A 22,507-nucleotide genomic window follows, 5' to 3' on the forward strand; every position below is an offset into this window, starting at 1 on the left:
GAATGGCCTCGAGCCTGACCACATTGACCCCTCCCCCTCGGTTGTCCCATTTCCCACTGCAGAGGTACATACCAGGGTGAGCAGCATATCTGGCTGCAGCTTCTTCAGCACCTCAGCCACCTGTAAACAGAAAGCATTGCCCCGTTATTCCCAGCATTAATAACTAGCCGAGGGAAACATTCCAAATATCTAACTATAACAACAAACGTGCAAGCATATAGTCATTTCACAATATCAGTGTGTTCTACAACAGTCAACGAAGTACTTCAGAAATGTGGTACCTGTTGTAATGTAGAAAACACATCATTCAATATCCCACAAACAGCAATGTGGTAATGATAAATTATTGTTTAATGTTAATTGAGGAATAAATATTGTCCACAATCATTACCCTGTCCTTCTTCAAACTAGTACCATCAGATCTTTACATCTATGAGAAACAGAAAACAGTCAATTTATCATACCACAACTATCGATATCACACAGGAAGGCCAGACCAGATTTTAGTGCTCAAAACTCTGTTGCTGGGATTGGAACCAAGGCTGACGCTAATCCAACTGCTTAGGAGCAGGAAGGGATCATTCAGCCAAATTTCTAAATCTATAGATGACGCAAAGCTGAATAGCGAGAATAGTGCAGAGCCGAAGACAAATCAGTAGAAATGGTAAATTAGGAAAGGCAAGTGTGAAGTGATTCACTTTGAAAAGAATTAGAAGAGACAATAAAAGGGGGCAATTGTAAAAGGAGAAAAGGAGTGTCCTGGCTATATATCACCATAAATCATCAAAAGGTGGTAGGAAAGGTTGAGAGTGTGATTGATATATCATACAGCATCATAGGCTTTATTAAAAGAGGAATAGATCACAAATGCATAGAAGTTGGGTCAGCCCAATTAAACCACTGATTGGCCTTAGCTGCAGTACACACTCAGTTCTCAGTGCCACATCTTCAAAAGGATAGGAAGGCAATGGAGACAGTGCAGAAATGATTCAGGAGAATGGTTCCAGCGATGGTAGACCTCACTGACATACACCTGAGATATTGGGACCGTTTGCCTCAAAGAGAACGTCAAGAGCAGATTCTGATCTTCAAAATCATGAGGATTCTGGACAGAACAAGGAGAAATCTTTCCTATTGGTGAAAAGATTGAGAACTAGAAGTCACAGATTTAAGGCAGTTGGGAAAGGAAGCAATGGTGACAGGAGGGAAAATATTTTCATGCATCAGATGGTTAGGATCTGGACTGCACGGCCTTACAGTGCAGGTGGAGGCAGGTTCAATCAAGACATTTAAGTGGGAATTTGATTTTGTGAAAAGGGAGAATGTGCAGGCATAAGACAGGGGAGCAGTACTGGGTAAACTGCTCCTTCACAGATCCAGTGCAGACCAAAAACGCCAAAATATCTCTAAGTTGTAACCATAACACTGTTCAATATAACAGCAGAATGAGGCCATTAGGCCCTCGAATCTACTGCACCATTCAATCATGGCTGATATGTTTCTCAACTCCATTATCCTGCCTTCTCTCGTTACTAATCAAGAAGCTATCTATCTCTGCCTTAAATAGACTCAACAACTCGGTCTCCACAGCGTTCTGCAACATTTAGTTCCACAGGGTTAGCACCCTCTGGCTGAAGAAATTCCTCATCTCAGTTCTAAAGGTTTGTCTTTCATTCAGTCTCTCCTACTCGTGGCAACTTAATCTCCTCATCCACTCTGTCCAGGCCTGTCATTTTCCTGTCAGTTACACTGAGCCACCTTCATATTTGTGCATGTCCAATGTATGGTGTCCATTTTCCCCTCATAGGAATCCAAGGTCATTTAGGTCCTTGAACCTTTCTACCAAGTGAATTATATCTTGCCTGATCCGTACCTCAATCTAAAAAAAAAACGAAAGAACTGCAGATAACAAGGTGTACAGCTGGATGAACACAGCAGGCCAAGCAGCATCAGAGGGGCAGGAAAGCTGACGTTTCGGGTCTGGACCCTTCTTTAGAAAGAACTGCAGATGCGGTAAATCAAGAACAAAAACAGAAGTTGCTGGAAAAGCTCAGCAGGTCTGGCAGCATCTGTGAAGAAGAAAACAGTTAATGTTTCGGCTCCGGTGACCCTTCCTCAGAACTGATGGTGGCTGGGAAAATGTCAGTTTATATGCAGAAAATAGGGAGGTGGGTGGGGTAGGGAGTAAGCGATAGGCTAGGGCCTAAAGAGAGAGAAGAACAGTTGGACAGACAAAGGAGTTGCCAACGATCAGGCTGGGAGGGTGAATGGTTGTTAATGGGGACTGTTAGTGACTAACAACAGGGGGTGTGTAGTGGCAGGCTATGTGGTAACAAAGCCTGGTGCGTGGGTTAGGGAGCTGGGACATGGGAGAGTTTAGGCCCTAAAATTATTGAACTCAATATTGAGTCCGGAGGGTTGTAGGGTCCCCACGCGGAAAATGATGTGTTGTTCCTCCAGCTTGCATTGAGCTTCGCTGGAACACTGCAAGGCAGGGAACAGGGTGGTGCATTAAAGTGGCAGGCAACGGGTAGCTCAGGGTCTTTTTTGCGAGCAGAACGTAGATGTTGTGCAAAGCGGTCACCAAGTCTACGCTTCGTTTCCCCAACGTAGAGGAGACCACATTGTGAGCAGCGAATGCAGTAGACTAGATTCTGGGAAGTGCAGGTGAAATGCTGCTTCACCTGGAAGGTATGTTCGGGCCCTTGGATACTGGGGATGGAGGAGGTAAATGGGCAGGTGTTACACTTTCACCGGTTACAGGGGAGAGTGCCGTGGGGCTGTTGGGAGTGAAGGATGAGTGGACCAGGGTGTTCCAGAGGAAACGATCCCTACGGAAGGTGGACAAGGGAGGGGAGGGGATTGTGTCTAGCGGTGGCATCTCGCTGGAAGTGGCAGAAATGGCGTCTGATGATCTGTCATCGTTAACATTAACTCTGTTTTTTTCTTCACAGATGCTGCCAGACTTGCTGAGCTGTACCTCAATCTATTTACCTATCTTTGTTCCATATCCCTTTATATCCTCACCCAAACAAAAATGTAAGCATTTTAATTTGCAAATTTCAATCAACTTCAACATCCACAGCCTTTTAGGTGTTTCTGATTTCTACTCCCGTGTTAAAAGAGCTTTGAATGGCCTCTATCTAATTTTAAAACTATGACCTCATGGGTTATTTTCCTCTGTAAATGCTATCAAACTTTTATCATCCAGCTCCTGGAAAGTATTCAGGGTCAGGTGCCTGTCCATCTGACTGCAGTCACCATTTCCCTTTCAGCATCGGAGGTATTTTGCTTTTTGTTTGGGAGAAAAGGCAACAAATCTTTAACACAAAACAGAAGACATCATGTTATGTCAGATCCACAGATATACATTCAAAGACAACTTATGACTACAACAATTAATCATTGCTAATGAATTCAATGTGTCAAAGGGACAGATTGGAGAAAAACAACCTGGAGCACAATTTGGAATCAGTTTGCATCATCATGTCGCTGTCTGGGCTGAAATGGTTTTCTGAGGGATTTATTAGAAAATGCAGGCATATATCTCAAACCATGTGGAAGATCATGCTGCCTCTCTGATAGCTAAACCACAGCAATCACAGAGAACATCTTGAGATGCTATACAGGAACAATGAGCAGCACCAGCGAAATTAGTTAATTGTAACAAAGCTAAAGAAACTTGTAAGGTGCACAGGGAGACAGAGTGCAGTCTGGAAAGTGGGGAATTGAGATTGAGAAAATGTGGGTGCATAAAGGATACACTGCTCAGGGGAAATTTCTCCTCATCCTATTTAAAACAGACAAGAAGAAATGTCATCTGAAGATAGTGAATTTACAGAATTCAACACTGGGTTGTTAAAAATATTCACGACAGAAATAGACAGATCTTTAATCAGCAAGTGAATCAAGGGTTCTGGGGAAAATGCAGGAAAGTCAAGTTGAGGACGAATAGATTAGTAGAGCAGATTTGATGGGCTGAACGGCCTACTTCTACTCCTTCATCTTATGGTAGAATGGAGAATTTGTGGGTGCAGAGTGAGTCACAGAATGAGAGGGAACACTGGTGCACAGCAGGTAGTAGTGATGGCAAGACAGAGAATGGGTGCAGAGTGAGCAACAGAAAGCTGGCGTTAGTGAGGGTGACAGAGCACAGTGCACAGCAGGCAAAACAAAGTTTGCTGAGTACTTTGTGAATGAGAGAAAGAATGAGCGAGAGCATATATTTTGAAGGCGACAGAATGAACAAAAGCATGCATGCACCAAAGTCACCATTCTTCCCCATTCCCAGCCCATCAACCTCAGGCTAGGGCTCACAGCACCTCCCAGTTAGCTAACGATCAACATGATTACAGTATTGTTTAAGCCAAATTCAGTTTAAGAATCAGCACATATGGAAGATTTTCATACAAGCATATTCAAAGAACTCAGTGCTTGGTTACACCCAGGAGCAATTGATATTCAACAATTAACAGAATAGAATCTCTTCCTATCTCCCATGGTACAGTTAGAATCAATCAGCATTAGTGCTTTGAAAGATCAGAGTCAAAATTAATATAAAACAATCTTTGACCCTGAGGGTTTAAGTGTGGATTGGAAGGCAGAGATTTACAAAGATGCTGGGAGGCTAATATTTATGGAGAAATGTAAATCTGTAAAGACAGTGTCAGAACAAAGAAACAACACAACTGTAGCTGCTGGCAATCTAAGCCAGAAAATACTCAAAATGTCAGGGAGGTGCTACGGAGCAAGGGGATCAGTTGCATTTCTGGTTATTGACCCCTCACTAAAACAGAAACATAAGTAAAAACAGTTTGTTAAGAGACACAGAATTGGGGTGGGGTGGGAGGGACAAAAGACGCAACCATTCTAATACTCTTCCTGACCGGCCTCCCACCCTCCACTCAAACCAGAGTCAATCCAAAACCACTTCCTGCATACTAAACCACACCAGGTTGCACTCACCACTGAGATCACTGGCCCCTTGTCCAGCAGCATCTCAACTTGAAAATGATCATCACCACATATCTGTATGTCTGCAGAGTTTCCAACCAAAGGGGAGTGAAGAATTAAGGGGGCACAGCAAGAAAATAGTTGAGCATCATATTGAATAATCAAACAGATTCAAAGGACCCTATGAACGATTCCTGCTCCCCTCTATACCTACAAAGTCCCTGGTTATTTTTACAATGCTAAAGACATTGTGTTGAAAAGAAATAGAATATGTTGTGAAGTGATTCAGTGGATAAGTGATGATGATCAAATGGTGTAAATGTTAAAAAATGAAGGAGGCAGTGAGGGAAATAACCAGCTCAGAGGGTATGTGAATGGTTAAAAATTGGATGGAAGGGGTATAATATGGTTATACAGGCTCCAGTCAGTCAGGATAGTTGTGATAAAGTCATTGAGAGCAGATCACATTGCAAGGCCCTGGATTCCAGCCCCAAGCATCAGTTGTCAAGAGGCTTCAGCCTCTGAAATGGTTGTTTTAATTAGTGGAAAAGAGGGGAAGGAACGGAGGCAAATACATGGCACAATAATAATAAACAGAGGGATTTATTAGTCTTTAATAAAAAACAAACAGTCAGGCACTGAACTTCATTCATCCAGGGCTCATGATTTGAATTTAAACTCAGATTCCCTGGAGACCTCCCCAGAATGAAGTTCTTTGATGCAGAATCACACATTCACTTCACTGAAGACTGAACACCATCTGTCAGTGGTGTAGCATCATAAAAGGTTCAATCTAACTCTGGAACACGTCCAATGGGACTTGCAAGGCCTTCAGTTAGAGATTTAAAACTCTTATACATCTCCTTAGTTCCTGGTAGTTCAAAAGCACAAGATCCCATGTTTAAAAAAGATGTTTAAAGAGAAACTACCCAAATGTTTGGAAAATTCAGAAAGTGTTCCCCAACTAACTCAACAAGCTCCATTGAAAGATACAGGAAAACATCCAACACATTCTGCAAGGAGTGGGTTGCTCTGCCACTTCAGAGGGCAGTTAAGAGTCAATCACATGGCTGAGGGGTCTGGAGCCACATGTAGGCCAGACAATGAAAGGCCAATAGACTTCCTTCTTGAGAGGGCATTAGTAAACCAGACAACACTGATTCTTTTGATGAGGTACTTTACAACTTGTATTCAATAATTTCATATCATAACTTCCACTCCCTTCTATTGGCAACGAAGTGTTGTGACTGCTGTCTCCATTCTTGCCTGCCCCTTTAACCAGATATCACCCACTTTATCACTTCACCTTTTATTAGTTTCATCATGTTCTTTATCTCCCTTGTTCAAGGAGTATTGGCTTGGGTTTCCCAGCCTCTCCTTTTGTTGAAATGTAACCAGCCTGTGCCTGAAACATCTCCTCGTTAAAGGTCACCCACAATCCCATTTCAGCTCTTTCATGTCAGTCTTCAGTTTCATTGCACCCTGGCTAACTGTCCTTGCATGCCATTGAAATCAGTCATCTTTCAACTTAGAAATTTCAATTTAGCATGTTCTTTACTGATCATAACCTTAAAGATTCAATGACTGTTCTCACCAAGTAGCCGCCCCCCAAGAAACCTGGCCATCCTCATTCACCAATGCCAGATCAAGCAATGTCTCTTTTCAGTTGGACGTCACAACACCAGGTTATAGTCCAACAGGTTTATTTGAAATGACGAGCTTTCAGAGTGCTCAGGAGGCAGGAAGTTTGAATTTGGCATTTGTAAAATGCTGGCGGGGGTGGGGGGAGCATTGTGTGGTCCCCTTAAAAGATCATGTGCTTTTTCTGTGCTTAGAGATTTAAAATTGATGTCTGAACAGCAGATTGAAAGTTTGCAAGTATACAGAGAGCACCCGAATTAAAACATTTGTATCGAAAGACCGTACAGATAGCAGGCCCAGCAGCAGTTTTTAACCAAGACAACAGGATTTGAATTTAGCCAATCAATTGGTGAAATCCTATTAAATTTAAGTCTGAGAGTTTTGACAACATAGGACCGATCCTATTCTAAGAAATATTGATATGTCATCAAGGGTATAAAAGAAGGGGGCAGTTGGAAAAAGACCCCAGAGCTGGCTGCTATCCGCCAAAGCTAACAGCCCTCAGCTCTCAAGAGAGAATCACTGGCTCTCACTGCCTCCGATGTCTTAGAGAAAGCACCATCTAAATAACAATACCAACAGTACAACTAGTTAATATTCTTGACAGAAGAATCGACGGACAAGACACAGAACATTCCGGAAAACATGTAACTTGGCTGTAACTGACAGACTAAATTTTTTTTATACAAGTGGGACTTGTATTTATTGGAACAGCATACCATTAGAATCTTGCTTTATTTGGGAATAATTAGTAGTTAGAAAGGATTTATTTGGTTTATTAATAGTTTAGTTAATGTGTTCACTGTCAGAGCTAGAATTGTTACTTGTTGATTTTAGAGCGAGCGTCAGGGATTTATTTTATTTAACTACTAAAAGTTGCTGAAAGGCAGGCTATACCACTTTTCAAACTCCTTTTACGGATTATGGGGCAAGGTGCTCCTCTTTGGGTGTTTCGGGGAGGGGGTCACAGCGCAGTGTACAACCTCCACTTTGTAACAGATTGGGGGCTCACTGTCTAGGATTTGGACAGATTTGAACAGAATTAGGATACAAAAGGTCCCAGCAGATTTAAACAGACTTGTGTCTTAGATCTTTAAATAAAACTTAAGTGAGAAGTGGAAAATCTGTTTAATTTTGGTTGTTTGTTGCTGGTTAAGTCAAAAGTGAGGAAATGGCTCTTAACATTGCTAAAGACGTTCTGGGGGTCAAAGATGGGGGTCGAAATTTGACAAGAAAGTTTAGAAAGACAGAAAAAGGTGACACTTTTAGAATTAGCAGACAGGTTAAAATTGTGTTTAACTAGGGATAATAAGAAAGCTGAAATTATAACGGAGTTAGTCAAGCATTTAAGCATACCAGAGAAACAATCAACTACAGTAGAGTTAGAAAAAATTAAACTGCAAAATGAGACAACTGGAGCTAGAGGACAAAAAGGGGAAAGAAGGTTCTTAGCTGAACAAAAAGAAATGGAGACAGAAGAAAGGGAGAAAGAGTTTGCCAACTTCTGAAGTTCAATCAGACAGAAAGTCAACATGAAGGTAGAAGGTATGCTTAGTGAGAAGGATAGTGATGATGAGCAAATACATTGTAGCCACAGGCCTGGTAGGAATATATACAAATATGTCCAAACATTTTCAAAATTCGATGAAAAAGATGTAGCAGAATTTTTTTGTTTCCTTTGAGAAACAAAAAGAAACAATAAAGGATTTATATGTATTCCAAAATGCTGTTACTTTAAGGATAAAATCTTAAGGTGGTAATGGAGACCTTGGCAGGTTAGTGCAGATGAGAAATGGGTGAATGTTCACCAGACTGTGTTGCCAGTAGAATATTGCGGAAGTATAGCGGGTAGCATACGAATTACCGGTAGAAGGTCATCTAGGGGTGAGGAAGACTCTGGCTAAGATACAGAGCATTTTTACTGGCCTGGATTATGTAAAGATGTGGTTGAATTTTGCCATATCTGTCATACATGTCAGATGGTAGGAAAACCACAGGCAGTAATAAAACCAACCACCCTCCCCCTTCCCCCACCCCACTGCCCGCTTTCCCCTTCACCACTGCCCCCATCACTACTTCCTTCCCAAGGATCTCACTGTGTCACTGTGCTCAGGACAGTACCTAAAGAGTGTTGCACTGTTGGGAGGAGCTTTCTTTCAGAGGAGCCATGAAGTGGAGGCTCCATGAGCTCTCTTCAGTGAATGTGAAGGACGCCATGGCATTGTTTTAAAGACCAAGGGAGAGGTTCTCTTTTGATTCCTGGTGAGAATTTATACATCAATCAGAATTAATAGAAACATTTCTGGGTTATTTATTCATTGGTTTGTGGGAGCTTGCTATTCATAAATTAGCTCTCATCACTACAGCGACTTAGTGTCATAGATTCATACAGCACAGAAACAGACCCTTCATTCCAACTATACTGCACTAACCAGACATCCCAATCTGACCTAGTCCCATCTGCCATCATTTGGCCAATATCCCTCTAAACCCTTCCTATTCACGTATCCATCCAGATGCCTTTTAAATTCTGTAACTGTACCAGCCTCCACCACTTCCTCTGGCAGCTCATTCTGTACACACAACACCCTCTGTGTGGAAAAGTTACCCCTCAGGACTCCTAAGTCTTTCCCCTCTAACTTTAAACATATATCCTCTACTTTTAGACTCCCTAACCTTTGGACTTTGGTTATTGACTCTATCCATACCCTTTATGATTTTATAAACCTGCATAAGGTCACCCGTATGTATCCAATGCTGCAGGAAAAAAGCCCCAGCCATTTGGAGAAGTACATGAATGGGAAAGGTTTGCAGGGATGTGGGCAAAACACAGGCAGGTGGGACTCGTTTGGTTTGAGAATATGGTCAACATGGACTAGTTGGACTGAAGGGTCTGTTTCCATGCTATATGACTATGGCTCTATGCAGCCTGTCTCTGTAACTCAAACCCTGCCTTGTCAATCTTTTCTGCACCCTGTCAGGTTTAACAATATCCTTCCTATAGAAGGGTGACCAGAATTGAACACAGTATTCGAAAAGTGGTCTCACCAACGTCCTGTACAGCCGCAACATGACGTCCAAACTTCTATAATCACTGCTCTGACCAATGAAGGCAAGCGTCCCAAATGCCTCCTTCACCACCTGTGAATCCACTTTCATGGAATTATGCACCTGCACTCTTAGGTCTTTATTCAGCAACGCTCCCCAGGGCCCTACCATTAACTGTATAAGTCCTGTCCTGGTTTGCCTCACCGAAATACAACACCTCATTTATTTAAATTAAACTCCATCTGTCACTCATCAGCCCACTGGCCCATCTGATCAAGGTCTTGTTGTACTCTGAGATAATCCTCATTATCTATTTTGGCTGTAATGCATCTGGGAAATCTTGTGGTTGTGAAAAGGTGCAATATGAATGCAACATTTTTCCAATGAAATCCTACACCAACATGAGGATACTCTGTGTAAGCTTGGGAATTATGAACAGTGTCAATTTATCAGCCATAACTCACCAGTGTCACAACATCCAGACCAATCAGGAGTATGGATGAGTGGAGGTTTAATAAAACTTACCCAACCTATTGTGTCAGAGTGCCCCTTCCACCACGGAGGGCTGAATAAGAGACCCAACCATAGAGAACACCACAGTGTGACTGGCAGTTCGACTGGTAAATACCCAGTCAAACTACAAGCTTCATCTCCTCCCTTTGTCCTGCTATTGGGACCTATGACAGGATTCCACACTACCCCACCCCCCCCAACCCTCAACCAAACGGTCTTTTATTTACTCATTCAGATGTTGGCATCACTGGCTGGGCCAGCATTTATCACCTGTCCCTAATTACCCACGAGAAGGTGGGGGTGAGCTGCCTTCTTGACCCGCTGAAGTATATGTGCTGTAGGTAGCTAGACCCACAATGCCCTTAGGGAGGGAATTCCAGGTTTCTGACCCAGCGACAGTGAAGGAACAGCGATATATTTCAAGTTAGGATGGTGAGTGGCTTGGAGGGGAACTTGCAGGGTTCCCATGATCTGCCACTCTTGTCCTTCTAGATTGTTGAGGGAGGGAGGTGCAAAGTGAGTTTGTAAGATGCTGTCTAAGGAGCTTTGGTGAATGTCTGCAGTGCATCTTGTAGATAGCACATGCTGCTGCTACTGAGCGTTTTTGGAGTGACTGAATGGTGTGGATGTGGTGCTAATCAAGGGGGCTGCTTTGTCATGGATGGTGTCAGGCTTCTCAGTTATTGGAGCTGCACCCATCCAGGCAAACGGGGAATATTCCATCCCACTCCTGACTTGTGCCTTGTAGATGGTGGACAGACTTTGGGAATCAGGAGGTGAGTTACTCACTGCAGGATTCCTATCAACTGATGTGCTTTTCCAGCCACTGCTGATCCATTTCAATTTCTCACTAATGGTAACCTCTAGAATGTTGCTAGTTAGGGATTCAGTGATGGTAATGCCATCTGTTAGAGATGGTCATTGTCTGGCAGTGGACAGCACTAATATTCCTAGGCACTTGTCTGTCCAAACCTGAATATTGTCCATTTGAAATTGAACTGCTTCAGTATTTCAGCAGTCATGAGTGGTGCTGAACATTGTGCAGTCATCACTACACATCTCCAATCTGATCTTATGATAGATGAAAGGTATTGAAGAAGCAGCTGATGATGGTTGGACCTGGGATACTACCTTGAGGAACTCCTGTAGAGATGCCCAGGGGCTGAGATGACCAACCTCTTAGAACCCCAAACCTTTTTTGCGAGATATGACTTCAACCAATAGAGACAACAGGTTCCCTCTGATTCCCATTGACTAGTTTTGCTAGGACTCCTTGGTACCATACTGTCAAATACAGCCTTGATGTTGTGGACAATCACTCTCACCTCACCTCACCTCTCTTGTACATGTTGAACCTAAGCCATAATGAGCTAAGGGGCCCTGGGAGAATCCAAACTGCTTTTCCTGCAACCCCCAAACTCAGTGACTGTGCTCCTCCCTCCCACCTCCTACCACTGTTTCCCCAACGCCCCCGCCCCACTTGAACAACCCCTTCTCAACTCAGCTAACTGGCTGATCACTGTGGAACACCTCCATCTGCCTCTTCTCCAGCCACTTGCCATTTAAATTCTGCACCTCATTTGCACGTCACTGCCTTTGCCTCCTAATTACTTATTGATCACAGACCTTGAAACTTAATGGTGTTTCTCCCTCTCACAGCTACCGCCTGGTCTGCTTATTTCCAGTATTTTCTTTTTCTACTTCAATGTTCAGCAACTGCAGTACCTTGACTTTTCTATTAATTATTCGTTCGTATATTTTGCCTCCTACATGATCTAGAAGAAATCAAATACCAAGTTTTCAGAGGATGAATAAAACATTGGTAACTCAGGTTCAATTGCAGATTTATGAGAAATAAGCTCCTTTGAATCAAGTCATCCTGACTTTGCAGCATTCCCTATAAATTGACTTGCAAATCCTTTACATTTATGTCACTTGTTGTTTGCTGCTTGTATACCCATCTTCCATTTCTTCCTTCCTCCAACTCTTGTTAACTGCTCTGTCATTGCTCAATGTGTAACCAGCTTGATGGCTCTGTCCCAGCAATGAAGCAGTTCTCTGCCTGCAACACTTCAATAAACTCGGTGAGCACATTATTGAACGTCTTACAGCTGAAATAGAAACTCAGTGCTGATGTGCGGGAGGGACGGAGGGACGCAAATGTAAGTGTGGAGCTTTGCCTTGCACCCCAGCTCACAAAGCCTACTCCATGTCACTTGAGGGTTGTGCTTAACATGGAGTTGTCGAAAGATTGTTAAGCTTGTGCCACCAAGGACACTCCTACCCATCAATCCTGACAACAGGTCATCAACATTACCTCTGTTTCTATCCACAGATGTTGCCTGACCGGCATGAATTTTTCCAGCTATACTTTCAAGTCTTGTTTCCATCTCCACTCAGCCAGGCTGAATCCTGTTTAACACCAAGTTCACTTTCTGATCAACTGCTGTCTCCCTGCCAAAAATGGTATACTCTACCTCTGTAACATCACCCATTTCTCTCTGGCTTTCCCCAGTTCACTTTCTGACGACCCTATCCATTGTCCCCAATTCTAATGTTGACCAGCTGAGCAGCCTCCTCTCAACTTCAGTTCTTCCAAACCTCTAACATTCACCACGTCCAATTCAATCATCATCATGTTGCTCATTGACCTATGGGGGCTCCAGTCTCCTTAGTGTATGGAATTTAAAATTCTCACACCAGTTCTGTGGAAGGGTCACTCAACCCGAAACGTTAACTCCGATTTCCCTCCGGACCTACTGAGCTTTTCCAGGAATCTCTGTTTACGTTTCTCATCCCAGTGTTCCTGCCTTACCATGGCATCAGCCTTTGCCCTCTCTCTAATCCCTCACAACTCCCACCCAACTAGAAACTACACTGCTCCAGTTCACATCGTTGCTCTGCTCTCTGAACAGAAACTTCAAAAGATTTAGTTAGACAGACTTACATCACAAGTGTAGTGAACTTCATTCACAGAGTATTTCTTTTTGAAGTGGTCACGGTTGTGAATCCTTTGAGGAGAGAAAGAGAGAGAGAAAATGTTGAGAGAGTCACATCTGTTTTCTGTCCTCCTGTTCCCTTTGTCTGCTCTCAAAGCTCATTCCTTGGAACTGAGAGCATTGGGTCACACAAACTTGCTGTTTCTCAATGGGCACCTGTTCTTCTGCAGAAGAAGTGACAGCAGACCGTATACCCTATTCCCCACCCCACTTTCCAGGAAGTGGTTTTCCTGGAATATTTCTCAACTGTCCCGTGGGTAGTTAGATTTAGATCCCCAGCTCTTCCTGTGTATAAGCAGTTCTGCCTGTACCACCAGAAGGGCTCTTGTGGTGCAGTGGTAATGTCCCTACAACTGAGCCAGGAGGCTTGGGTTCAAGTCCCACCTGCTCCAGAAGTGTTATAAACAGCTTTGAACAGAAAATCAGTGCACCAGATTCCAAAGTCTACACAGTACCTCAGATAATGCATCTGAAAACTTCCAGTTTCCATGGAATCATAGACACTTCTAACCCGTGTAAGGGACACTTGTTAAAGTAATAAAAACCAATGTTTTCAAAGAATCAAGTATTGATCTGAATAAGAACATATTTACGTAGAATTTTAATTTCTTCATTGTCTGAAAATTACAGTCAGACTGTACAGGAGAAATATTAGGAAGCATTTCTACACACAAAGGGTGGTAGAGGTTTGAAACTCTCTTCACAAACTAAAATAATTGCTGGATTAGTTGTTAATTTTAAATCTGGGATAGATAATTTTTTTAAGCAATGGTATTAAGGGATGTGGGTCAAAGCCAGATATATGGAGTTAGGCCACCGATCAGCCATGATCTCACTGAATGGTGGAACAGGTTTGAGTGGCTGAATGGCCTTCACTTGTTCCTATGTTCCTAAATGACAAGCACCAACCATTCAAAGAGGAACAGTATTGTGAAAAGGTTTATAGAATAAAGAGCGAGCTTCTATTTCTACAGGCAAGAGGGTCACAGATTAAAGTCAGGAGCAAACAGAAGACGAGAGTTGGGGTAAATGGTAATAATCTGAAACATATCGCTTCCGAAAGGGAAGTGGAAGCAGGAACTTGCGAAAAGGAATTGGACAAATAATTGATTATGTCTTGGGGAAAGAGCAGGGGCATGGGACTAACCAAACAGATTTCTCAAAATGCTGGCACAATGGGCTAAACGGCTGTGTTCTCTGAACATAAGATTCTATCCTTGGCTTCTGTCTGACTCAGTGGGAGGGTGTTTATCCTGTTGATAGTAGTGACTATAACTTGCTGCGACAGAAAGTGACCTCATTGAGAGCCTAACTTACTTTTCACAGGAGTCCAAAATTATAAATAATCCCAGAATCAACAGCACAGAAAAAAAATCAGATTTCCCCAAATCAAAAGGGTAGCAAATTCTAACTTCCTTCATTGAGGGGAGAACAACGACGTAACCTGAAGGAGACCATTTAATCAATACATTAATTAGAGCTACAAATAATTGCAATCAACAAGAGTGCAGCAGCTGCAGTATTAATTACACAGGGAGATGATACAGAGTAGATAAATAATTACTCCCACTTTCAATCTGCTCCCAGAGCCAAGAGTAAATAATGGCTTCCATTAATTAGTGTGTTTGACAAATTAGACTAACAAATCCCAATCCCTCATTGTCTGTCCTCAATCATAATCCACACAGGAAATCTCAGACTTGCAGGTACTTCTCAGTAAATAAAATTACTGAATAGTATGATTGGAAAAATAGTAGCGTCTCCAATTTTCTCTCCTGAACACTCAGCCTTGGTGAGCAAGTGCCTTCAGCACCAGAAATGTGTAATTATTCAAGAGTGTCCGTAAGCTATTTGACTGCATGGGCATCTCAGCCAGGCGCAAAGTGTCTTATACCAACAACTGTATGCAGGCATTGACTAGTGGGGAGTCAGGGGAATGTGACTTCCTCAGCCAGTACCTTCTGCTTAATCAAGATCACCAAGCAAAGATGCAGCTCCCCTGCTGCTGCCGTGATAATGAACGGAGTCAGCACAGGCAGCAGAGTTGAAGCAGGAACTCTTCTAAACTGTGCAGCTCATTAGCAGAACATCCCATAAGGGTGTGTGTAGGGAGCTCAACTATTCCTTACACTTATTAATGACTAAAATGTGGTGGAATGGAAAACTATATATCCGAATTTGCAAATTACACAAAGACAGCACTGTAAGCAGTACCAGCAAAAACCAGGTTACATCTCTTTTTTTTCTTATCCCTCACTGCATCTCTGAGACAGTGGGAGCTGGAATCAAAGAAGATTTGGTTTAAATCATGGACATGAACTATATTACCTTGTTGCTTAACTTTGCTTTGTTAAAGTAACTATATTAATAATAAATTGTTAATTCTTTTGAGCAATAAACTTGGTGTCTGGTATGGGTTATTTTAAGAGTCTGGTTAAGAATAATTGCAGCAATTTTGAGGGGCATTGAATACTTTAATTTTACTGTGTTGTGAATACAGGGATAGGGAAGCTGATTTGATTTGGCTGTCTGTCTTCATGTCATGATACAGTTGGGTTTCCGGTCAATGGTAATCCCCTGGAGGTTGACAGTGGGGGATTCAGCAATGGTAATGTTACCAAATGTCAAGGGGTGATGGTTAGATTCTTTCTTGTTTGAGAAAGAGATTACTTGGCACTTGTGTGGCACATATGTTACGTGCAACAAGTCAATTCAAGCCTGGATATTGAACAAGTCTCGCAGCACCTGCACTGCTTCAGCATCAGAGGGGTCATGAATGGTACTGAACATTAAAAATACCCTATAAGTAGCTAGACAGTCAATGGTGCATTGGCTGTAATTTTCCAAAATTCTCCAGGGACCAAGGAATTTATCAGAGGATTGGAAAAGGCTGTCAAAGAAACAGTTCAAAAAGGGAGGGAGGCAAAAAGCAGGTAACTATTGGCCAATTAGCCTAGAATCTAACATTGGTAAAATATTGGAATTAAATATTAGGGAGGCAATAACAGAACATTTGGAAAATTATAACCTAATCAAGCAGCGCAAGCATGGCTTCATGAAAGGGAAATTTATTAGACTTTTTCCAAAGGAGTTTCAACCAGAGTGGATTCAGGGGAACCAGAAGATGTGTTTTATTTGGATTTTCAGGAAGTATTCAGAAAGTTACCTCACTAAAGGTCAAGTCATAATTGCTCACAATGTTGGAGGTAGTATAATGGCATGGATAGAGAATTGCCTCATGGACAGGAAATATTGAGGGGGGATAAGAGATTCTTTTTCATGTTGGCAACCTGTGGGGTTCCCACAGGGATCTATGCTGAGACCACAACTGTTTGTAATTAATGTTAATGACTTGGAGGAAGGAAGTGTATTCAAATTTGCAGACACAAAAATAGGAAGAAAGGCTGATTGCAAGAGGGATATAAATAGTTTATAAAGCAACATTAATAGGTTAAATAAGCAAAATGTTGACAAATGGAGTATAATGTGAAGTCATTTTGGAAGGGAGAACAAAAGAGCAGCAAATTTATTTAAATGGAGTAAAACTGCAGTAAAATGGGACTTGGTGTCCTTGTGTACAAAACAGAATGCTAGCACACAGGGGCAGCAGGTAATCAGGAAGGTTAATGGGATATTGGACCTTGTTTCAACACGGTTGGAATATAGGAGCAGGAAAGTCTTACTATCACTGTACAAGATGCTGGTGTGACCACATCTAGAGTACTGGGAACAGTTTTGGCCCCTCATTTAAAGGAAAGATATCATTTCATTGAAAGCAGTCCAAAGACGGTTCAGTTGGATGATCCATGGTATGGAGGGAATGTTTTATGAGTAGAGGCTAAACCACTCACTGGAGTTCAGAAGAATGAGATGATCTCATTGAAACATATAGGATTCTTAAAGGGCTTGACAGGATGAATGCTGTGAGGATTTTCCCCTCATGGGAGAGGCTAGGACCAGAGGACAGTCTCAGAATAAAGGGGCACCAATTTAAGACGGAGATAAAAAACTCCTTGCCAGAAAGCTGTGGGGGCACAGATCATGTGTTTTTAAGACTGAGATAGATAGATTCTTAATCATTTGATTAATCAAGCGATATGGGGAAAATACAGGAAAGTGAATGTAAGGAATGTCAGATCAACCATGATCCTGCTGAATGATGCAGCAGGCTCAAGGAGCCAAATGACCTATTCCTGTCCCCACTTCTTATGGTCTTAGCATTATGTAATCATCCACAAACATCGGTGGGATGGGTGTAGGCAAAATTGAGATATACTAAGTTGTGAAGGGTTTAGACCGTGTGGTAAAGGAGAAACCTTTTCCCTTTGTAGGTGGGTCAATAACCACAGGCACAGTTTTAAGGTATGAATCAGGACATTTACAGGGGATTGGGGGAGTGTGGGAGTGAAGAGCGGGAGTGAAGAAAAGAAAATGGAATTAGAATAGACGAATGCTTGGTGACAGGCATGGATACAATGGGCTGAAGGGCCTCTTTCACAGTGCTGTTAAAGACTCTGAGTTTATGACTGCCCTTGCCAGAATGTCAAAGATGCTAGACCCAGGGGAATTCAGATGACAGAAACTAGGAGAAGTGGGCCACAGAGGGATTGGAACACAGCGATGAGAATTTCTGAATTGCAGCAATGCCAGACTGGGTGCCAGACGTCAGACATCAGAACTCAAACAGCAACAGCAGACTGCTTTGGAAACTAGAAAGAGCTTACGTTCCCATCCACACTGCATAGCTCTCCGGGAGTTTGGGAACAAACAGCAGGGACTTGCCAGTGGCAACTTCCACAGCACCATAGCAGTCCGCCTCCAGCACTCCAAACGTCCAGTGGAAATAAGATTCCTACAAAAAGGAACACGTTTACTGTTTTTAAACATTATCTCATTCGTCCCACATCCCAATGCTCTACCCATCACCCCCCACACCCCTACTTAGCCTGGTATATTTTCTCCCTAAGTAGTTATCCAATTCCCCTTTGCCAGTTACTATTGAATTGTGCTCCCACCATGTTTTCAGGCAGCACATTCCAGATCAGAACAACTCACTGTGTGAAAAGAATTCTCATCTGCTCTCTTTCCAGATCACAGTCACTATCATTCAGGAAAGCATATAAAAGTATTCAAAGCAAAAGACAAAGTGACCTTTTTATTTGCTAGCATGGAGGTATGTCCTGACAATTATATAGTGTCTATCATCATTTACCAGTTGCGCTCATATTGTACATTCATCAACTGTGTGGAAGGTCCATGGGGAGCTTTATTCACTGCAATGCTCATGGCAGAGCCAATTCTATAGTCTCCACCATGGGTCAAGATCCCAAACTCCAACAACCACCTTCCAATAGACCAACCACTGTCCCCTGCCATCTACACACAACCCAACCACTGACCCCAAGCTCCACCAATATTCCCCTAAATCCCCATCACTCCGTCCCCAACCCACTCCCCAATCCCCCAATGTCCCACCCTGCTCAAGCAGCCCTGACCCATCACTCCCAGTCAACACCCCTGCCAACCACACAGCCACCGGGTAATATATTATCATTGATAGATGACTGGCTAACTAATAGAAGATAGTTAGGGTAAACTGAGGCATTTGCACGTTGGCAACCTATAACCGAGGTGTGTCACTAGGATCAGTGCGGGGGCCACAATTATTTACAATATACATTCATTGCTTCAATCAAGGTAGTGAATGAACTATAGTCAAATTTGTAAATGACACAAATAATTGGGAAGGCAAGTGATGAGGGTGACACATCTGAAAAAACAGATTAATGAGTGGACAAGTTCTCAACAGATTTAATATATCGTGGAAAATGTGAGGCTGTGCACTTTGGCAGGAAGAAGAGAGGAGCTGAATATTAGTTAAATAGAGAAAGGCTGCAGAAAGCTGCAGAACAGAGGGAATTGGAATCCTGGTGCTTGAATCACAAAGTTAGCCTCCAACTTCAGCAGGTAATTTTTTTTTAAATATTCACTTGTGAGACATATGCATCACTGGATGGGTCAGCATTTATTGCCCGTCCCTAGTTGCCCTTGGGAAGGTGGTGGTGAGCTGCCTTCTTGAACCACTGCAGTCCATGTGCTGTAGGTTGACACACAATGTCCAAGGGAGAGCGCTCCAGGATTTGAATGAACGACAATGAAAGCAAATAGAACATTAGCCTTTATTTCAATTGGAAAGTAGTAAGGTTTTGTTAAAACTATAGATGGTATTAGTCAGGCCTCAGCTGAAATACTGAACAGTTTTGGGCTCCCTATCTATATTCACATTGGAGGTTCAGAGATGACTTTCTTGACACATGCAAGATTTTTAGGGGACTTAAGAGTAGATTTAGAAAGGTTGTTTTCCCCTCATGGGGGAGTCTAGGACTAAAGGGCAAAATCTCAGAATGAGGGCCACATATTTAAAACAGAGTAGGGGGAATTTCTTCTCAGAGTAGTGGATCTGTGGAGTTCTTTACTGCAGAGGATTGTTGAGGCTGGGTCATTAAATATTCTCTAGGCTGAGATAGACAGACCTTTAGTCAGTAAGGGAATCAAGGGTGATAGGGGAAAGGCAAGAAAAAAGGAGTTGAACGCACTGTTTGTTATATCAGTCAAATAGGTTCAGCCATGATCTCTCAGAATGGCAGATTAGACTCAACGGGCTGAATGGCCTACTTCTGTTCCTCCATGGAGTTGTAGAGATGTACAGCACAGAAACAGACGCTTCGGTCCAACTCATCCATGCTGACCAGATATCCTAAATCAATCTAGTCCCATTTGCCAGCATTTGGCCCATATCCCTCTAAACCCTTCCTACTCATATACCCATCCAGATGCCTTTAAATGTTGTAATTGTACCAGCTTCAACCACTTCCTCTGGCAGCTCGTTTCATACATACACCACTCTGTGCGTGAAAAGGTTGTTCCTTGGGTCTCTTTTAAAATCCTTCCTCTCTCACCTTAAACCCATGCCCTCTAGTTTTGGACTCCCCAACGCTGGGGAAAAAGACCTTGGGTTATTCACCCTATCCATGCCCCTCATGATTTTATAAATCTCTATAAAGTAACCCCTCAGCCTCCAATGCTCCAGGGAAAATAGCCCCAGCCTCAGCCTCTCCCTATTGTTCAAACACTCCAACCCTGGCAACTTCCTTTCTTTTCTGAATCCTTTCAAGTTTCACAACATCCTTCCTATAGCAGGGAGGTCAGAGCTGTACGCAGTATTAGCAGAACTGTACGCAGTATTCCAGAAGTGGCCTTACCAATGTCCTGTACAGCTGCAAAATGACCTTCCAACTCCGATACTCAATGCACTGACCAATTAGGGCAAGCGTACCAAATACCTTCTTCGTTATCCTGTCTACTTGCAACTCCACTTTCAAGGAACTTTGAACATGCAATCCAAGGTCTCTTTATTCAGCAGCACTGCCCAGGACCTTACCATTAAGTGTGTAAGTCCTGCCCCGATTTGTCTTATATCTTATGGTCTGAAGACGATTAATGGTGAAAGGAATTGAGAGTATGATTGAACATCTCTACTAAAGAGGTGACATGGATTCGACAAGCCGGATGGCCTTCTACACAAAAAGATTCTGTAGAAATTCTCTGGGTAGCTGTCGAATCAACCCGCTGGAAGGGTTAATATATCATCATACCTATCTGACTGATATAACGAACAGTGCGGCCAATTTCTTTGCTGTATATCCCACATAACAATGTGCCACCTGTTAGTTGGGACAGTAATAGAACAGAGACCAGTCAGCTCACCTGACGGAAGACAATACCAGTGTCGGTGCAGTATCGCTGGAGTTCATCTCCCCCCTGCAGGACCACCACTGCTTTCTTTGGCACCTCAGTATTCTTACGTAACTGCTCGCACAGACGGCGCCTGTTCAAGGCAAAGAGCGCCATTGGCACCCGGAGGGTCTCATTACCCAATGAGAAGGAGGGCCTGAGAATAGAGGACAAGAGAAATGGATGACCAAATGTACATAAAGGAGCAGCAAATGAGACCTCCCAGAGTGAAGAGAAACAGATTCAACACCCAGTCACCTTTCCCTTCCTCTGACCGAGCTACTATCACTGCAGAACATATCAGCCTCCCTTCTGAGTGAGGCAGTCGGTGGTTCTCAGTCCCAGTCCTGGCACACAACCCCAGCTGACAGCCCCATCCTGTGTGAACAAGCCTACATATTCCTGCTTTCACCCACCACCACCCCCACCACACTCCCAATCCCCCCAAATTAGTTTAAAGCCCTCTGTACAGCCCTAGCTTATGATTCTTTGATTTGGCACTTTGTTAAACATGTTATGGATATCCAAGTATGTCAACAGACTCCTCTGTTATCCAAAGCAAGTTACTCTTTCAAAATAAATCCAATAAATTGATTAAACATGATTTTCCTTTCGCTAAACCATGCTGACTCTTCCCAATCACATTGTAGCTGGACACATTGGGAAAATTCAATCTCCTTAATGCTCACTTGACACCTTCTCCATGACAGATGTCAAAGTAACTGGCCTATGGTTCGTCTCTTTCTGCTTCCAAGCCTTCCTAAAGAGACGGGCTATACTTGATAATTTTCAGGCTGCTAAAACCTCTCCAGAATCTAGCGAAGTTTCAAAAATGAATTGAACTGCATTAGCCTCCTCTTAAAACCACAAGATGGAGTCTATCAAACAGTAGCATTTTAGTACTATCGCAGAACCAGAATCCTGGCCAAATGCATTGAGGACATGGGCTCAAATCCACATTGACAAATGATGAAAGTTTAACTCAATTAAAAAAAAATTTGGAATTAAAAGCTAGCCTAATGACAAACATGTAACCATCATCAATTGTAACAAAAGCACATCTGGTTGACTAACGTCCTTTCAGATTGGAAATCTGCTGTCCTTACCTAGTCTGGTCGGATTTGTGCATGACTCCTGACACACACCAGTGCGGTTGACTTTTAACTACCCTCTGAATTGGCACAGCAAGCCACTGAATTCCAGGGCAGGTAAGGTTGGGCAAAAAACACTAGCCTTGCTAGTGACAACCACATCCCAACAACAACGCTTTTCAAAACAAAAAGAGCCAAGTACATTTCAGCCCACAATTCTATCATTTACTTCCAAATACAGCTGGAAACTCTGCCAGAAGATTCACCTTCCACATTCTAACAGATTAATTTCTGTCCCACAGGCTCATTGCATTCATTTTCCCCTCCGTGCAAGTTAAAAAGGTTAAACATGTCTGTCCAAGCCTATTCCCATATCCTGCATACTCTACCTTCAGCAACTGAAGGGGGGAGGAGAAAGAGAGACTGTTGGTGGGAGGGTGGAGTGGAGGAAGAGAGAGAGGGAGGGTG

At 42.8% G+C, this 22,507-nt stretch overlaps 1 protein-coding gene across 1 annotated transcript in view; it reads right to left on the reverse strand.

The window, feature by feature from the left end:
• pepd (peptidase D) overlaps window positions 1–22,507 on the reverse strand; it is a 157,134-nt gene that overhangs the window by 126,857 nt on the left and 7,770 nt on the right. Inside the window, exons 2-5 of the mRNA XM_048605938.1 lie at window positions 20,922–21,105; window positions 17,879–18,006; window positions 13,103–13,166; window positions 73–120 (exon numbers count right to left, since the gene is read on the reverse strand). Of these exons, the coding sequence (XP_048461895.1) occupies window positions 73–120; window positions 13,103–13,166; window positions 17,879–18,006; window positions 20,922–21,105 (424 nt within the window). The remainder of the gene's footprint in view (window positions 1–72; window positions 121–13,102; window positions 13,167–17,878; window positions 18,007–20,921; window positions 21,106–22,507) is intronic.

The sequence above is a fragment of the Rhincodon typus genome, chromosome 15 (assembly GCF_021869965.1).
Source record: "Rhincodon typus isolate 14 chromosome 15, sRhiTyp1.1, whole genome shotgun sequence".
NCBI classification, from domain to species: domain Eukaryota; kingdom Metazoa; phylum Chordata; class Chondrichthyes; order Orectolobiformes; family Rhincodontidae; genus Rhincodon; species Rhincodon typus.